The following is an 18,082-nucleotide window of genomic DNA, read 5'->3' on the forward strand; positions in this document are numbered from 1 at the left end:
GAAGGGATATTTTCTCAGGATATTTGGTTTCTCCCTGATAGCAATTCCAATTCATCTTCTTATCTCGTGAGAACTCCAAAAGACGGACTGAAAATCCGGTGGAGAAGAGCTTGTATTTTGCAAAATGCCTCAGATTGTCAGCTAGCACTTGGCAGCAGTAGTGGGGGTAAAGCGATGTTAGTTGAATAAATTATATGCCCAATTGTTTTCATAAAATTAAAATATTCCATTAATCAGCTAAATTCCTCTTCGAATCCTTGAAGGGAAATCAAAATTACTCCCCAAAATCTTGTGTTGCCTGCTGCATATGCAACCGAGTCAAACATTCCAGCATTCATCCTTTAGTATTCGAGGTATTCGAATATTCGAGCTATGATTTAATATTCGAATTCGATATTCGAGTTGGAGAAATCTGCTATTCGACCCATCTCTACTAAATATCAATAATTGAGGAGGAGGGTTGATTAAGGTGGTCGGAAGTTCTATTTTTACTCAAGACTTATTTCATCCAAAATTACTTCTTCCATTATTTCACCTTACTTTGGAACTTCAGTCAAATCTAAATCTAATGAAGTCCCTCAATAGGCACCCCAAGAATGAAATCAACTACAGTGAGTCCTCATTCTACGTCACCCCGTTTAACGTCATTTCGCGATAACGTCACGAAAATTTTGAGACCTTCATTCGTTTATCGCACCTTTGCTTCGCGATAACATCAGGTCTGGTCAGGTCTTTTAAATTTCGCGCGAGAAAAAAAGCGAAGCGGCGGGCGTTGCAGGTTGTTCGTTTTGTGGGCGGTAATACAGTCAGTCTAAACGAAGTGTAAAACGGTGTGTTTATTGTCAATTTCGATTACGTTTATAGCAAATTTTCTGCAAAATGAATTCTTAGGTAGGTGCGCAAATGTTAAGTGTGTAAATGTCAAGTAAAGTTTTAGCAAATTTTACTTGACATAACGGTTTTCTGGAACCTGAAAAGTGATTTCTAGGAATTTTTCTGGGTAGAACTCGGAGTATTTGTCGTCACTTTTTCGCCGTGTTCTCAATAATCTTGGTTTCTGTAACTGCGACGATGTTTCAGCGATGATGATGCCCAGGCGATGATGCCCAGGTGACCACCATAGCTAAGCCGAAAATACAAACGCAGGAAGATACAAAAATGGAGAAGGATGTACGTTGCTGCTGGTATTGCCGTCAATGAAGACAGGGACTCGTGTTTATGCCATAGTTTGGCATTTTAATCGTAAGAAATGGCCCAAATATGATACGCTAAAATTTTTTCGCGTAGGAATTGTGAGGTCTAGGAGCCGGTATTCAATTTTGTACATTGTTTCTTATGGGATATTGTGCATCGATTAACGTCATTTCGTTTATCGTCACATTTTTCAGGAACGGTAGGTGACGTTAAACGAGGATTCACTGTACGCACAAAACAAATTTGTGGTATTCAAACTAAAGAAAAGAAAAACTGTATATAAACATAAAATTCACTGACAAATGAAATGAAGAAAAAATAAAAGTGTAATTACATAATTTTCATGGCAAAAATAATTTTTATGGAAATGAAGTTGACTTTCTACAAATGGATGCCTTAATTAAATAAGATAACTTCAAGTGAAAATGCCAAGTAACAGTTTTTATTTTTTCATCCAAGCATGACGGGAAGATACTTACATCAGGATATTATTAAAAATCATTAGGTATGAATGAAGTTTAAGCTTCCAGTATCTCCAACTACTTAAATTATAGCTTAGATGATTTATTATGACAGTAAATGGAATTATTATGCCAGAAAATGGAATGAAAAGCTGAAAATCTACTTCATGGATATATTTCCTCTCCCCTTCCCCTCCAATCACCCGACCACAGAGTATATATACCGGCAAATTCTGATGTGTATCTTGAAAATGGTACAGTGTAACCGAAACTAGTCGGCAATAAAGTGTGTGTTTTTGTAGAAAAGCTAAGAAATTTCCTTCCAAACATTATATATTTCCATAACGTTACCATTAATGCTCCATTTTGTAACAAACAGAGAGGAAAATGAAGTCCTCATATTGAATCAATGTCACAATCAAATACAATCCTAAAATAGTAAAAAAAAACAACATCCTTAAAGCAGTACGTGGACTGTATTTAGTCTGATTTTTATATCCATAGTGAAGGAAAAAGAGAACAAACAACATTATTTTGCATGGGGCATTTATCACTTTCTCTTACGAAACATTTACCCTGGCATACCATTATTATAATTATTAATGTTATTATTTAAGGCCATAAACAAGCATCAAAACTTCAAAATTCTTACACTAAGGCTACAGCTCATCACACTATATGGATAGTACCATCAGCCATTACTTCAAGCTCAGTATTAATGCATCATGCACTTGAGATACCAAGTGAATTACCTGAGTTCATAACACCACCACTTTCTGTCATAAAAAAATTTAATGAATGTAAAAAAAAGGCCAGAATAATTGACTCAACGCCTTCAAGACAAGGCATACAATGTTAGGCATACAAATTCTAACACTTTGACCTTCCTTTTCCCCTCCATTCACTTCACCTTCTTTCACCCACACCCATATTTCACCTCCAGTCTTTCCTTGTCCTCTATCCTTAGCAACCATGTTTTTGAATAGTAGCGATGGTTTTAGTAGGTGAGCGATATTCCACTAACAGTAATTGAATTACACATAGAAATTTTTATTTTTTGTGAGAATGAAGCTATATCAATAACAGTGGAAACGAGACTGCAGGGCGGGCTCATGGGGTTACACTCCCGGGGCAGGGTCTATCAGCTCTCGCTTTTCACCCTCATCACGGAAAGGGGGGGAACATGGAAGGAGAAAGGAGGAAGGCGCCTCCGTGATAGGAGCCCGATGATGCCTCCTGGGGGTGGATAGGAGTGGAAGGGTACAGATGAGAAATAGCCCACCGTCACGGAGGTGGGCGGGTCCTACTACTAGCGAAACCATGATTTAATGTTTTTACAGAAAAGAAAAAAATTTCCTATGAGGAAGGAAATTTCTACGATTTTTTGCAGTATATCAATAACAGTGACTTTAATATCCTTGACTGCATTACTTATTTACATCTATACACTACCCTGCAAGCTGCCTAAATAGGCTTGTTAGGACACCAGCCATTTACATTTTAAAGATATTCATTCTCAATTGCTCAAGCAATCTAAGCCTAGCCTCTGAGTCTCTTATGGCTCCAAACCTAATTCTTTTATAATCTCACATAAAAAATAAAACTTTCTTTAATAAAAAATATCTTTTTGCAACTCTATCCATCATTGTTTGGCAGGCAAACTTAAGATGTGATTGCATAAACCTATTGTCCTAGTCCAGCACAAATTTTTTTAGCACAAAATCAAAAATTCTTTTCAACCTAATATTCACTTTCAATATAATTATTGATACTGCAAGAAACAGTTCTGGACTGCCATTTATGCTAACAAAAGATAATTATTTTTCATCTTTTGGCCCCGTTTCTTAAGACTAGGAATATGTGCTAAAACAAAAAAATAACTCATATAAAATTATATTCCAAGTAAATACCTTACCATGTACCATCATTCATTAGTAAAATTCTAATTATCTTAGCCAATGAGAATAAAAAATGCAATGCATTAGCATGCATGATCACTAGATTAAAAAAGTATTAGCACTACAAATTTAACCAAGGAACATATTTATTTTATCTTAGAGGAATCAAATTAACCATGGACATTGAATAAAAACACCTTGCAGAATTAAAAAAAAATATGACTTTCATAAGGGTGATACAGCAATTAGTATAAGGAATTACAACCTAACATGAGCATCCATGACCTAAATATCCCATGAAAAAAACTAACATGGAAGGATAACTGAGATAATTGCATCGCACATTGGTCCACCAAATAGCTTAGCAGAAATATAAAATAAGAGAAAAACACTCTATGTACCAGGTCTCACCTCATTAAAAAAATTGGCATATAACTTTTTGCTTTTTAATATTTGCATTCCCACATTTTACCTGGTATTCAGAGACATGCACGATAGCCTTCACCACTAGATAAATAAGCATTGGCTATCCTGTGATGATGCAAAATGATCAACTCTAAACCCAAGCCAAAAGAGATGACTACTTAACAGTCACCAAAGATGTATTTTTTTCTTTTGCAACTTCCAAATTTCATACTGAAATAAAAAATGTAGCTCACCTGGAAATTTATGCATGATTGAGAAAATTTCTTGTTACAGAAGTATACCATTCAAGGCCCATTGAGTTGGAGTTAAAATGGTGTATTTTACGTTTTTTTAACAAAACATTACATCATGGAAGAGTCGAATTATTTCCAAATTTTATCACTTTTGTTACTAACGCAACATAGCACTTGATTTTGAATTAAATCCAATAAGAGCTAGTAAAGTTTTTAAAATAATATGGTAAGACTATCATGGAGAATAAAATTAGAACCCACTTGCTCACGTAGTCAAATCATAGTTATATACCCTACAACCTCGATAAAAAGAGACCCCACGGTGCTCAAATAAACACTCCCAACAGCGAATTGTCACTTTACAGGAGGTGGTTTATAGATAATAGCCAATAAACCTATTGTCAACACTTATATAGGAACAGGATTAATGTGGTGACTGAGATATTTCTATCCAATAAACTTAAGCATAAATCCAGGCGAAAGGCGATGTCTTTTTTCATCACTAAATTTTACCTAAATAAAAAACTAGCCATTCAATTTATAAGTGCCATACTGAATAAAAATCATGCAAAACATTCCTTTCTCAATCATCATCCCAATGCACAACCGACGCAGCCGCTTTTCTATGTACCTAGTGCATTTTCGGGATCATTCTATTACATACTTTGGTATTTTCTGCTGAAAATTCAAACAGTTACTAATAAAAATGTATCGGGGTTATTTAATGCCTCAAAAGCTCCTATTGGTATATGTTTATTGTTCCTGTATGTTTCCTGGAAGTTATGTGAAATAACATATCACATTTGTTCTAGTAGACAAAAACTGGGGAAGGTGGTAGAACGATCCTGCCTTGGATGACTTTTTATATCATCCAATGTAATATCTTCATTATCTACACTACAAAGTCTACTAAGCATGTTTAATGATGTGATAAAAATTACAGTTTTTTAAAAAAAGTTCCATTTGGACCGTTCAAACCGCAATGTTACTGAAATAATACACAGAGTATTCTCGGCACTGCAATAAAAACGATTTGAATTATAAAATTGGTGATATAAGAAAAGATATTTACTTGATGTTATTCCACAAAAAACATAATACATAAGATATTATGCTGATCTCATTAAAGTAAAACAAAAGCAAGCTACAAGAAACTGTGACTAATATAACACGCATGGGTAATTTATGCAACAACAAAATTAAAAAGCATACGCATCAGATGGCCCCAAGGCCAACAAAACTTACAAGCATGAGTTTATTGATTTAAAATTCTCAATAAAGACTGCGGAACATGAAAAAGAATGAAGAATTTTTTTAATTAAATAAACTAATAGTGCAGCATCAGCTTCTAACATATCGATAACAGTGCATTACCTGCCTCTGTAAGCATTATTGCAAGAAAAACCCTGTACAGCAAAGGTTTTTTTGGGGAGTAGGTTGTAAAAGAGATACATTTCATCTGCATTCTATCATGAGAAGAATACATCTTAAAATGATCTACTAGAATCAGAGTCCTTTCTTTCACAGCTTCGGGTTCACACCGCAAGCATCACCAGCAATTATGAATAGAGATAATGCTTTCATACTTTAAATTAGAATAGCCAACGTTCCAAACACTTGAAGTTCTTCTTTCTAAATCTATTACTGTAATACTCCACTTTAGTCTTAGGCATAGCCCCTTTCTCAGTAGTTCTCGCAAATTAAAGTGGGCAAAACCACCCACTACACTTCTAACTCTTCATATTCTGCATTCCTCGGGCACTTTTGCTGTGATGGTTTGCCCTCCCGCACCACGGCAGACCTAATCTTCTCAGTTTTTTCCTTTTTTTATTGCGAAAAGCGAATACGAAGATACATAAGTTAATTAACCAACTCTCATATTGCTCTATTATTTTCATTTTCTCTCTTAGACATGTTTCGCATTTTCTTGGCCATGGTGTCTACATTGAAATGCTTTGGCACCATTTAATTCAATGATTTCAAATGTCCGCGAGCCTTATGAAAAAAATACTATTGAAGTATTTATAGTGATTATATTCAGTTCAATAATCACTATAGGAATTTCCTGTAGTCACTATGGGTTAGGGTGGTGCGAAAAAACTCAAGTTCCAAATTTCGTGTCGTAATAGTGCGGAAAAGTTGCGATACGTTAGTACAAGAAAAACAAAAAAAGGATTATTAAAATCGGACGTCATCTTCCGATCCCGCAAAGCACCTGAAAAAATGACAAAAGTGAGAAAATTTGTTTTTTTTTCGTTGTAAAAAAATTAAATTAAATTAATACCTTTTAACGCTGTGGCAAAAAATGATTACAAATAGCATAGGTTATTATTTATATATGCATATTTATGGCTTTTAACTGTTATTACCGATCACACAAGATCATTAAAAATGTATAAATTTTGCAATTTCGCCTATTTTTCAGAGTTTTGTGATAATTACTTGAGGATAATTTTTGAGAAGTTTAAATTAGCCCTTTAGATCAAAAAAGACAATAAAACTGACCACTAGAATTGAAAGGCAAAATTACACTTTAAAAAGGCAGCATGTTAACCCTATTGAAACCGAAAGTGAAGATGTTGAGGTTTTAAATGACGCAACGCAAAGTTCAAAAATCAAGGAGAATTTTGTTGACTAGGAAGATTACATGCCTAGTACATCCAAAAAAATATAAATCACCATGGCAAATGAGGGTAAAATTCCAAAGTACAGCTTTTCATTGTGATCAATACGGGGTGTTTCACCGTACAGCGGCTGCTATAGCATCAAGTGTACTTGTAGACATTGGTGTTATAACTGAAGAATATACTTCTAAGTTCATTGGCCGATGTAGAATTAAAAGGGAAAAGAAAAATATTATAAGCGATTTACAGCAAATCCATCTTGATTTTGGAGAGCTACATGGTTATACTTTGACGGAAGGGTAGACAATACCATAGTAATAGAAATGATTGAATCGAAGGAGTACTGTCGGACAGTTATAGTGGAACACCATTCTCCAATAAAAGAACCGGTTTTTGTGTATTCGAGTTATGTTTCTCCAAGCTCCAGGTCTGCTAAAGATATAGTGGTCTCCATACTATCTTATCTCTCTGATCAAGGAGTATCATTAGAGTTCATAGAGTTAGTTTGCTGTGATGGCACGAACATTAGATGGAAAGGTTGCACTATTAGAAAGCTCGTAAAACACCAATGACACCCTCTGCAGTGGGCAGTTGGGTTACTTCATTTCATTGAATTACTTTTGTCATATTTTTCAGTATTTAGATGGTGAAACAAGTGGCCCAAGATCATTTAGTGGGCCAATTGGACTAATATGAATGGTTATGGAAAGCTTCCAAACTGCATTTCCAAACAATTGAATGTGAAATTCTACAAGTTGATAGATACATTTTGAGCAAGGACCAAAGATACCTTATTGACATTAGTCAAGCAATCACAATTGGCGACTTTCCAAATGACTTAGAAAACCGGGATACTGGACCATTTTCACATGCTAGATGGCTCGTGTGAACAGAGCAAAGGAAACCTCTCGAAACATACCTGGATATTCAAAGAAAGTAGTTTTCCCTGTTATTGAATGGAACTCTAACTTTGATCACGAAGAGAATGTATTGATGGCGATGGTTTTTTATTACAGAAGGCACATTAGAGAGCTGGGGCTAAAAAGAGTATTTAAAGCCAAACAGACTTAACCAAAAGGCAAACCTATCGTAAATTACCTTCATTACTCCTACCATGAACTTCGAAATAACTGACCATATACGATTGATTGAGTGAAATGTAGTCAAACTATCTACTCCACCTCTTCTTCTGAGAATAATTACTAATGAAGAAATAGCTTCCTTCATTGAATCAGGCGATAAACAAGATTGGGATATTACAACTTCCCATATCACACGCAAGCAATGGAGCCGTGTGTGAAATTGGTAACGGAAGCATCCCTTAAGCTTTGTGGCTATCGATCCAGAGATGGATTTACTAGGGCTAATTCAAATCAAGGTCCATTATGCCAGACCTTACCACTAAATCGCAGTACAAAGTAGTTTTCAAAAGTTAAAATTTAAAAGAAGGACAAAAAATTTAAATATTGTAGAAGCAGTAACCCTCATTGGTTGGATGGATGGAGGGTGTGGGTAGAACTCAAAGTGCAGCCACCTCTCCGCGGTGAGTTCTGGGTTGTTTAAATATTATTAAATCATATATAAACAAAGGAAGAGCTGCATAATCAAACATGTATTTTAGACTTAAATATTACCTTAAGTCAGTGGTTCCCAAACTTTATCTTTCTGCGACCCATTTTAGACCATACGTTTTAGCCGCGACCCCCTAAAAATGGTTGTCTAAGTTTAAGTACATAGTTCACTTTATTATTCGCACATCTCGCGACCCCTTTCCGAAGGGCCCGCGACCCACCTGGGGGTCACGACCCCCAGTTTGGGAACCGCTGCCTTAAGTTATTATGACACAACTCTAAAAATCGGCTAAATTGCAAAATTTATACATTTTTAATGATCTTGTGCGATCGGTAATAACAGTTAAAAGCCAAAAATATGCGTATATAAATAATATCCTATGCTATTTGTAATCATTTTTTGCTACAGCGTTAAAAGATATTAATTTAATTTTTTTACAACGAAAAAAAAAACAATTTTTTTCATTTTTGTCATTTTTTCAGATGCTTTGCGGGATCGGAAGATGACGTCCGATTTTAATAATTCTTTTTTTGTTTTTCTTGTACTAACGTATCGCAACTTTTCCGCACTATTACGACAAGAAATTTGAAACTTGAGTTTTTTCGCACCACCCTACTATGGGTAGAGTTACGTTGACCTATAACCACTTTAATAATTTCCCACGGTTATGAAAGATACATTTCCATAATGCTGTAATCACTATAAGAAGCTACTACAGTGGAACCTAGTTAAAGCGAGTATGGGCTATAGCGACACCCCCGCTATTACGAGAGATAGCTGATGCACCGTCAATTGACCCTAAAATATGCGTGTTAAAAAATTCGTTTTTACGAGACCCTTTCGGTGTTGGCTCTCGCCATAGCGAGGGTTTCACCGCCGGAAGACTTTCATCAAGACTCCTTAACCTCTGTAATTGCTAGCGATCTGTTAGAAATGAAGTTAATGGAGTGCTCAGTCTCAAATTTATGTGGTAAACTGTCGTTCGATAAATATAATGATTGACGAAACAATGCTTTGCATGATTTTTATTCAGTGCGGCGCTTATAAATTGTTTGAATAGTTAGTCGTTATTTGAGTAAGGACATTTAGTGATGCAAAAAAACATCACCTTTCGTCTGGATTTATGCTTACGTTTATCGGATAGATGTTTATCTGTCGCCGCACCACTCCTGTTCCTGTATATCTGTTCGCAACAGGTATATTGGCTATTATTTAATCCACCTCCGGTAAAGCGACAATTTGCTATAGCGAGTGTTTATTAGTGCACCGTGGGGTGTCGTTATATCGAGGTTGCAATGTATATCATGCGATGCATTATCTGGTGATCTCCTAAGGGTGCAAAGGCAGCCTTGAACACCTAATCAATCCAGAATACAATGTTAACTTTAATTCTAAAAACCAAAGATAAGAAATATGTAGAGGCTATAACTATTCACGTAAAATATAAAATTTATGGAGGGAGGGGCACTCATAAACACTTTTAGACCCTATATGATAAGATCCTAAACATGCTAATATTCATCCCCAAGTGAATAACTTTTTCACTGAGGATTTCTCAAAATTTCCCCAGTGTCTTTGCATTACACTGGAACAATATGATGAGGGCATGAGAGAGCAGAGTTGAATGAATTCGAAAGTGAGCAAACCAATGACTAATGAAGCAAAATAGCCAATGACGAGTCATAGCCAGCATTAAAAATTAATTAAAGCTTAGTACAAAGCAATTAATTAATTAATATCCATCCTCACTTCCTTCCACCCCCGCATCCCCACCACCATGGCCGTTAGTAACGCCGTTGTCATCACCAGATTGGAGAATGGGGACGTTCTGGTGCCACAGCTGCAGCATCCCTCCGCCAGTCAGGAGGCGGGTACCCTCCAAGTTCCATGACAAAGAGGTGATGAGAGATTCTGTTTGCAGGGTGCCTGTCTGAACCCATCGGTAATCTAAAAGCTGAGATAAGAGAGTAAAACATAAATTAGCATCTAAAAGGGTATGCAACACAAAAGGTCAAAATATAACATTCAAGCATACTGTATTTGATGGCATATAAGACACACCTTTATTTAGAAGGCCATGCCCAAGAAAAAAAGTTTCAATAGTCTGTGCTACAGTGCAGTACATACCACAATAACTTAAAATGTGGTTTCTTTTAGTTTTCACATTTCGTAAAAGCCAAATAAACAATCATTGAATGCAATTACCAAACATATTTTTATTAAGAAAAATTAACAAACGACAAGTTATTTTGAACATAATATGTAAATTTAAAAAATGAATAAAAGAATGAACAGCAAGCAATCGAACATAATACAAAATAAAGCATAAACAACAAAAAACACAGCTTCAAGGAAAACGTTGCCTATCATGAAATTGGACTTTAATCACTTTTAAAGCCATAAAAATCCTTTTCACTGTCATCATCATCATCGAAAACAAGAATATCATCATCTCTACTGTTTCTGTCATCGCTAGTATAGCCTTGTTCAAATAAAGCGTCGACTTCTGTTTGAGCGCTACTAGTTTCGTTTACTTTTTGACAGGAACGGTGCATTGTCGGAATGAAACCATCCCAGTTCTCTCTTTTGAGCCATATATTTGCTGGCAAAAATTTACTTAAACCTGATAAAATAATTATGGCAGATGTAGAAAAAGAAACGTGTGTCTAGACCTTAATCCTGGCTAAAAATAGAATTCACTACTGAAAGTTAACCTGTGCCCTTCATGAATAAGACGCAGATAACTTTTTGAGACCAAATTTAGGAAAAAAAAGTACATCTTATATGCCGTCAAATATGGTAATTCCTGAGCCTTTATTTTGGCTACTATTGATGGACATGATGGCCTGATGAAGGGAATCGTCAAGGGACAAGTAGATGGCAAGAAAGGAAAAGGAAGACCTTGAATGAAATATATGGAACAGGAAAAGAACGATGCAAAAGAGTAGAGATATGTCGGGTGTGAAAAGACTAGCTGATAGGAGAATTGAGTGGAGAGCTGCATCAAACCAATCTTAGTTGACCAATGATAATGATGATTGGTGGCCACTCTCAACTCAGGTTAGCAGAGAAATTAGCAAATTTCACAATCACTGCTGTTTTATCTTCTCATGGTTATCTATTACAGGCTGTAGCTAACCCCATAGCGACCAGAATAAATACCAAGGTTTTCAAGGCTTACGTTTAAAAAAAAATATTTTAAGATCACTGCCTGGTAGGCAAGGTAATGACAGTTTTTAATATACACCACAGCGTATTTTTTGCACTTGGACACAAGGTATGGTTTTTCATCAGTGGCAAATATAAGGGTAGGACAAAAATTATTTTCATTCACAAAGACATTCAGGTGGCATTACTCCTTTGCAATGGTGGGAGAGGGGTGTAATGTATGGACTTCAACCCATAGGAACGGCCATCTGATTCTCGACCGACAAAGGCATAATCTACACATTGCAATATCCTAGCAATATCTATAACACGACATCCATTAGGTAAGTGAATGACTATGAAATAAACGAAGCAATATAATATTTAATTCGCTTATTATGAAGTTTAACATTGGAGTTTTAAGACCAATATACCAGAAGAAAGCCCAGGCTCGCACACTATTGGTAATATGATTTGGAAGATGATAAGTTAGATGCTGTGTACGGTAAGTTGTGATGTATGAAATTGAATATTGAGGAGGAGAGAAGGATGGAATTGAGACATTTAAAACTCTGAAGTAGAGTTGGAACAAAAACGATTAACACTAAAAATGAGGAATGAAGAGATAATGAAAGTAATAGAATAGAAGAAGAAAAGAATGACATTGGCGACAGAAAGCAAAATTCGATAAGGTATAATCCTCTGAGGAAAAAACAATAATGGTGTCATTGCCTCGGACCCATAATCACGATTCAGAAAAAAATTTGGTAAAAGGAGAGGAAAGACAGGTTGAAAAAGCTCTTCCTTATTCAGCCATTCCCTCACAATGTTTTAATGAAGAAAAATGCTACAGTTACCTTTTTTTCATGAAATGGTGATATTATTAGAGTTTTGGTTCATTTACTCGTTCAAGAAGAACATTTCACTGAGGAAAAAATATAGCTCCCACGAGTGTACAATACAAAAAAAACTGCAAATTCCACGCACAAGACCAAGGAGCAGCAGAGTGAAACACTCTGTATGAGTTTGTGACATCGTAAACTAGTCTTAGTAAGGGTTAGTGTCACTGATTTTTGCTGCGAATGTCTCGAGATGTAGTCAGTGAATCATAATAGTCATAGACCAGTCAGTGAATATGGCTTTTAAAACTAAATCATGCTGAACAATAAAAGAAAACTGTGAGCAACCAGTGATCGGCCTTGCAAGAAATTCCAGCTTTCTTCTATATGATATCACTTTCTCAATCCTGGTCATCTTACCTCCCTGTAGATCCCTCCCCACCCCTACAACCCTTCCTCCACAAAGACTATGTACACACACGGTACTTATACTTCATTGTCACTTGAGAATGGATTAACTGCCAAAACCAGTCATGTTAAAAAAAAATCATCTGGTGGAAGTGACTATAGACTTTTAAGACAAAATAAAAATTGAACAAGTCCACTATTCTTGAAGTATTGATCAAGGGAGAGATGAGCACAAGTGAATCTGATTGATGAGGTTAATAGAGGAAGTCAACAGGAGATAAAAATACATGCAAGAGGAGAAGTAGACAGAGACAGGAGTAGTGTATGAACTCTGGCTCTTGGGAAAAATACGACATTTTCTCATCCACCACACATACCAAGGTTTCATTTATAGAAGCGTCAAAAATGGGATGCACATCATTCATAAGGATGCAAGGGTCACCACAGAATTTCCATTTTAAATTACATCAATGGGAAAGACATGATACAATCAATAAGGCTCCAGCCTAAAAATTACTTTGTTTCTTATATTTTTTCCTGTTGGTTGTGGTGCCTCAAGGTATGTCCAACAGCTATTTTAATGCTACACATAGTATTTTACCTATAGAAATCATTATTTTCCTAAATCCATTACCCAAAAGAAAGGTGGGCACCTCCATTGAAGTTATATTTATTAAAAAAAAATGGCTTCTTTTTACTAAATTTTAGAAAGAGAATAGGTAACTATGGGGACCGCTAACATACGGAAACAAAAAAACTTCAACAGTGACAAAGGACACACAATAACTTCTTAATCGCTTACAATTACTTCTAGAAGAAATAATAACTTTGAAAATTCCCCCACACTTAACCTCACCTCTGACATCAACTCCGCCATATAAATGTTTACGTGCAATGAAGATAAAACAACCCTAAGGAAGTCTCTAGCCATGAGGGTGAAATTGTTGATGCATATTTATAAGCTGTGTCATAATCTTTCCCAAAAGAACTTCACTGCACATCATAACCAAGAAAATTTTCACCGATTTAACATGAATGTTTTCTATTTTTTCTCTTCTAACAAAGTCCTTCAAAAATATACACATGTCATCAAATTGATGCAGGAGGGAACATGTGTGATGGGAAGTATATAACTCCAAGCCTTAAAAATCAACATTACAAACTCAATGACTAAATTATACAATTTAATTTGTCATAAATGATTTAGTGGTATAAAACGATGAACAAACACTCAACTCAACCTAACACGAAGAAACCTTTTGTAGACTATTGCAAGACTATTATTTTTGCAGCTGGGTGATCTATAGCATTTTAAAAGCAATAATATAAAATGTTCTCACTCTATACTTGTAAAAATTACATAATGGAGATTGTTTGTACTAACTCGACATGACATGTGCCATGAATAATCAATTAATGAGGACTTCTGTCATCCCAACTACATCAGATATCCTTTACCAAAACAGGCAGTAATGCGTCATTAAAATTTAATCAGAAATGAAAAGACTTAAGATGATATGGTTATCGATCATAGAAAGTTTCGGCCACAGAATATTTACACTCACGCATTCATATCAAGATTGATTCAATGGACTCCAATGCATATCCTTGCAATGAAACTTTATACCGCTGTACCGATAGAAACTTTTGAAAAATAATCTACCACAAGAGATAGCATCACAACAACCTGCTGGTACAAAATAGTACCAATCAAATTTGACAATAACCAAAACAAATATTTAACGTTATTCTTGGACCTTATCATGGCACTGATGCACAAGATAGCTTTACTTACATGCGCACTGTTACAGTTGATGAGAGGAGTAGGTTCAAATATGCAAACTTGATTTTCATAGGCCGCAGCGATTTTCCCTGTATCTGTCGAGCAGTCAAGACAGCTGATTCTTATATAATTGTGACATGCACCAGGAATGATTTGCACTCGTTCAAAAGTGCTTGCCAAAATTACAATATTGCATCCTGCTGCATATGCCTGCAAGGAAAATTGATATTCAACAAGGATTAATGACATTCACGAATTACATAACTCCCCCGACAATAACTATAAATTTAACAAATTTTACGGTAAAATCTAGATTTATAAGTGTAGGCTTGATTCAAACGAAACCATTACCGACAGAAAAACGTCAATTTTCGCGATGAATGCAGTAAGTGAACATTATGTTGATCCGAACGCCGTAGATAACGACATTCATTGCTTTTCTTCAAACTATGACGTTAAGGTGGCATACATATACTGATTAAGGTCTTAAATAATCTACAACACATAACAAAACGCAAGAAATACACAGCAACACAGCATATTTACTTAGTCGTAGCAAAGGAATAATAGGGCTTGATTCATCAAGGTGCCGTCTGCTACCAATCAATGACGTTTTACATATAACTGTTGAGAGCCTTTTTTCACAGTAATATTGCATTGGTAAGATTTAAAAAATGATATAACTTAGATATGAACCATGCAACATTAAGTTATTCAGCCATACATACCGTGAAAGGTATTCCTTCCACACTTCCCACAGCAAAGCAGTGGTCGCCTGCATTACCTGATCCACTTAAAATTTGGTGGCAATTCATTTTTCGAAATAGCACAAGAATAACATTCCTTCATCAATATAACACTAAAATGTCAACTTCAGAATAAAACCACTACTTTACATCCATCCATGGACGCTATTCAAAACAGATTATCGCGACGGACTTCACCTTCTGATGCCATTTTCATTCCCGTGAAAATTGAATGGCGAGACATCTATTGACACGGCGCGCACCGAGGTTTTCTGCTCGATGGATTAACAGCACCGAAAGTGAATTGCTCTCGTGTAATGAAGTTCACGGGCCTCATGTGGATATGTAAGCGAATTTTACGATCTGAAATCATACAGAGCTCCGACTGAAGGGTCTTAAAGTGATTTTAGTCTCGTTATAGCTCTAAATGGCCATTTCGGATGCCTCCTCCCATGGATAGTTCGTCTGCTAACGCTTTACGCGGGAAGCATAAATGCATGTATAATAAGCTCATCCCTTTAAAGGAAAATGAATTTAGAGCTATTCACTAAATAACTAAATAATTACGCAGCCTAGTTAAAATATTTTGTTATAGGCCTTACAGGAATTATGTTGATGAGCTGATCAATAGTGTAATGTAGTTGCACTGGGTATTATTATATATGCCCGTCTTTGACTCAGCCCCAAGGATTGTTAGGGCCCATGGGCTGGACGAAATAGAAATACCCTGCCAATGATTTTAAAGCTCTGATATGCATGGATTTTAACGCATTTATTATAGCTAACGATTGCTTTGATTTATGCAATTTACAATATTTGTAGCAAAGATGTGTATCTAAAAAGTGCTCAAATTGGTTGCAATGCACTTGTACTTATACGCTACAGCATATCATTACCATGAAATTGTTTTAAAATAATGGATTATAAAAGTCATCTATTCGCCTGATCACCCTAAAAATTGGGCGCATATTTTTCTTTCAACTGTGATAAAAAATATTGAAATGCGTTTCTAAAAATAAAGTGTAAAACGTGGAAGGATTGTTCAAGATATGCTCTGGAAGATTCGTATATTATTTGCAGCACACTCGACGCCACGACAGCGTGGGATGGTTACCGTTGTTGGCGTCTTACAGGTCTGACACAAATTACTTTCCGCGAATTACGTTCTCGAGTTGTAGTAAATGCAATGCAACAGTATTCGTGGCCTTCAGATTTCCTGCTCTTGCATTCTGTCCTCCTTGTTTTCCTCGAGTACCTTATTCACTCAAGCTTAAGCTGTTTACAGAATGTACAGTTGAAGAAATGCAGAAAAATTGTTTTAATCACAGTCTATCCCCTTGCCATTTACTGGCGGACAAACAAGTGGCTACCCTCAGCAGAGAGAGACCACCTCGTCGACTGAGAAAGAAAGGGAGTGGGCATTATCAAGTTATCGCGAGAAGCAAGCGAAGATTTATCACGTGATTCAAGCCGGAATTCTTTCCATGACGCAGAGCGAACGGAGGCGTCGGAGATTTGGAGATATTCAATCGACGCCATTCCAATAAGATGACCGACCATTTATTACGTCTGTCTTTGAGAGAGGCGATAGCGAAATCATAAAAGGGAACCAACTGAGTCTCTATACGGGCGTTCACCAATTCTATTTTATTGATTATTTTTATTGGGTTCGAAAAAATAATCCTTAGAGACCCTTATTTACCCATGTATCGTTCCAACTTCTAATTTCCGAGCTATTGGGCGACGAAAAATAGTCCGCCTGGACCCTTCCGCAGGTAAGCTGATAATGTCGCGAACCTAGATGATAGCCGCTTCTCCACTACTCCTCTGCCGAGTGCATGGGCCTCGTGTGCTTTGTCGTTTACGCTCTTGTTAGTGATTCCTTTCATCAATGAAAAGCCTATCCCCAAAGGAATAAATATGCCATAATTCTAATGACGTCACCAACTTATGAAAAGAAGGCAGAGACTTTAGCGTTCTCTCATATATACTTACGAGAGTATGGCTGAATGAGGAAGATTTTTTTCGTAGTAACTTATATTTTATTTCTATCCACTGAATTATTCCAATGAACTGCGATTGCGGATCTGGGTAAATGACTCATTCAAGATAATACATTTATTTCCAGGGAGACGATATTGAAGGGATATTCATTTTTTATATAGATAATGGGACAGAGGTTATTGATTAGAAGTAATTTTTAAACGAAAGTTTTTTCGCTACTTTTTAGCATATCTTAGCTGTGGCGCAGCGAGGGGGGGGTTTTGGGTGATAAACCCCCCCACACCAGAGTTCAGAGAAATATTTAAGTTTAATCCATTTTACTTAATTGGATTAGGATTACTTATAGAATAATGTTAGGATTAATCAAATATCCCTCAGAAAGCCGTAAAACTCGCCATTTTGAATCATTAAACATTTTTCCGGAGGAGGGCCCCCGCAAATCCCACTTACCCTGGCGGGTATGCAATACACCCAAACTCCTAAGTATTAGTTGCTCCTAAAACCCCCCCTAACCTTAATTTTTACCCTGTATCTTAGGGCCCCCGCGCACTGGCAACTTTTACAAAGCAACTATTTAGTTGCTCTGAGGAAGTCCCTATGGAACACACGGCAGTTGCGGCAACTAAAAAGTTGCCCGTGCGCGGGGCCACAGTCAATTACGTGTGTTTCATTTGAACATCCACAAAGCAACTAAATAGTTGCTTTATAAAAGTTGCCAGTGCGCGGGGGCCCTTAGAGTCTGAGATT

The 18,082-nt window shown here is 36.3% G+C and overlaps 1 protein-coding gene across 4 annotated transcripts in view; it reads right to left on the reverse strand.

Moving 5' to 3' along the window:
• LOC124167084 (dmX-like protein 2) overlaps positions 1–15,557 on the reverse strand; it is a 113,107-nt gene extending 97,550 nt beyond the window's left edge. For all 4 annotated transcript variants that reach the window (XM_046544876.1, XM_046544875.1, XM_046544877.1 and 1 more), the window contains exons 1-3: positions 15,314–15,557; positions 14,598–14,795; positions 10,158–10,362 (exon numbers count right to left, since the gene is read on the reverse strand). In XM_046544876.1, the coding sequence (XP_046400832.1) occupies positions 10,158–10,362; positions 14,598–14,795; positions 15,314–15,400 (490 nt within the window). In that variant the 5' untranslated portion in view covers positions 15,401–15,557. The remainder of the gene's footprint in view (positions 1–10,157; positions 10,363–14,597; positions 14,796–15,313) is intronic.
• Positions 15,558–18,082: the final 2,525 nt, after the last annotated feature.

Source organism: Ischnura elegans, chromosome 10 (genome assembly GCF_921293095.1).
Source record: "Ischnura elegans chromosome 10, ioIscEleg1.1, whole genome shotgun sequence".
NCBI classification, from domain to species: domain Eukaryota; kingdom Metazoa; phylum Arthropoda; class Insecta; order Odonata; family Coenagrionidae; genus Ischnura; species Ischnura elegans.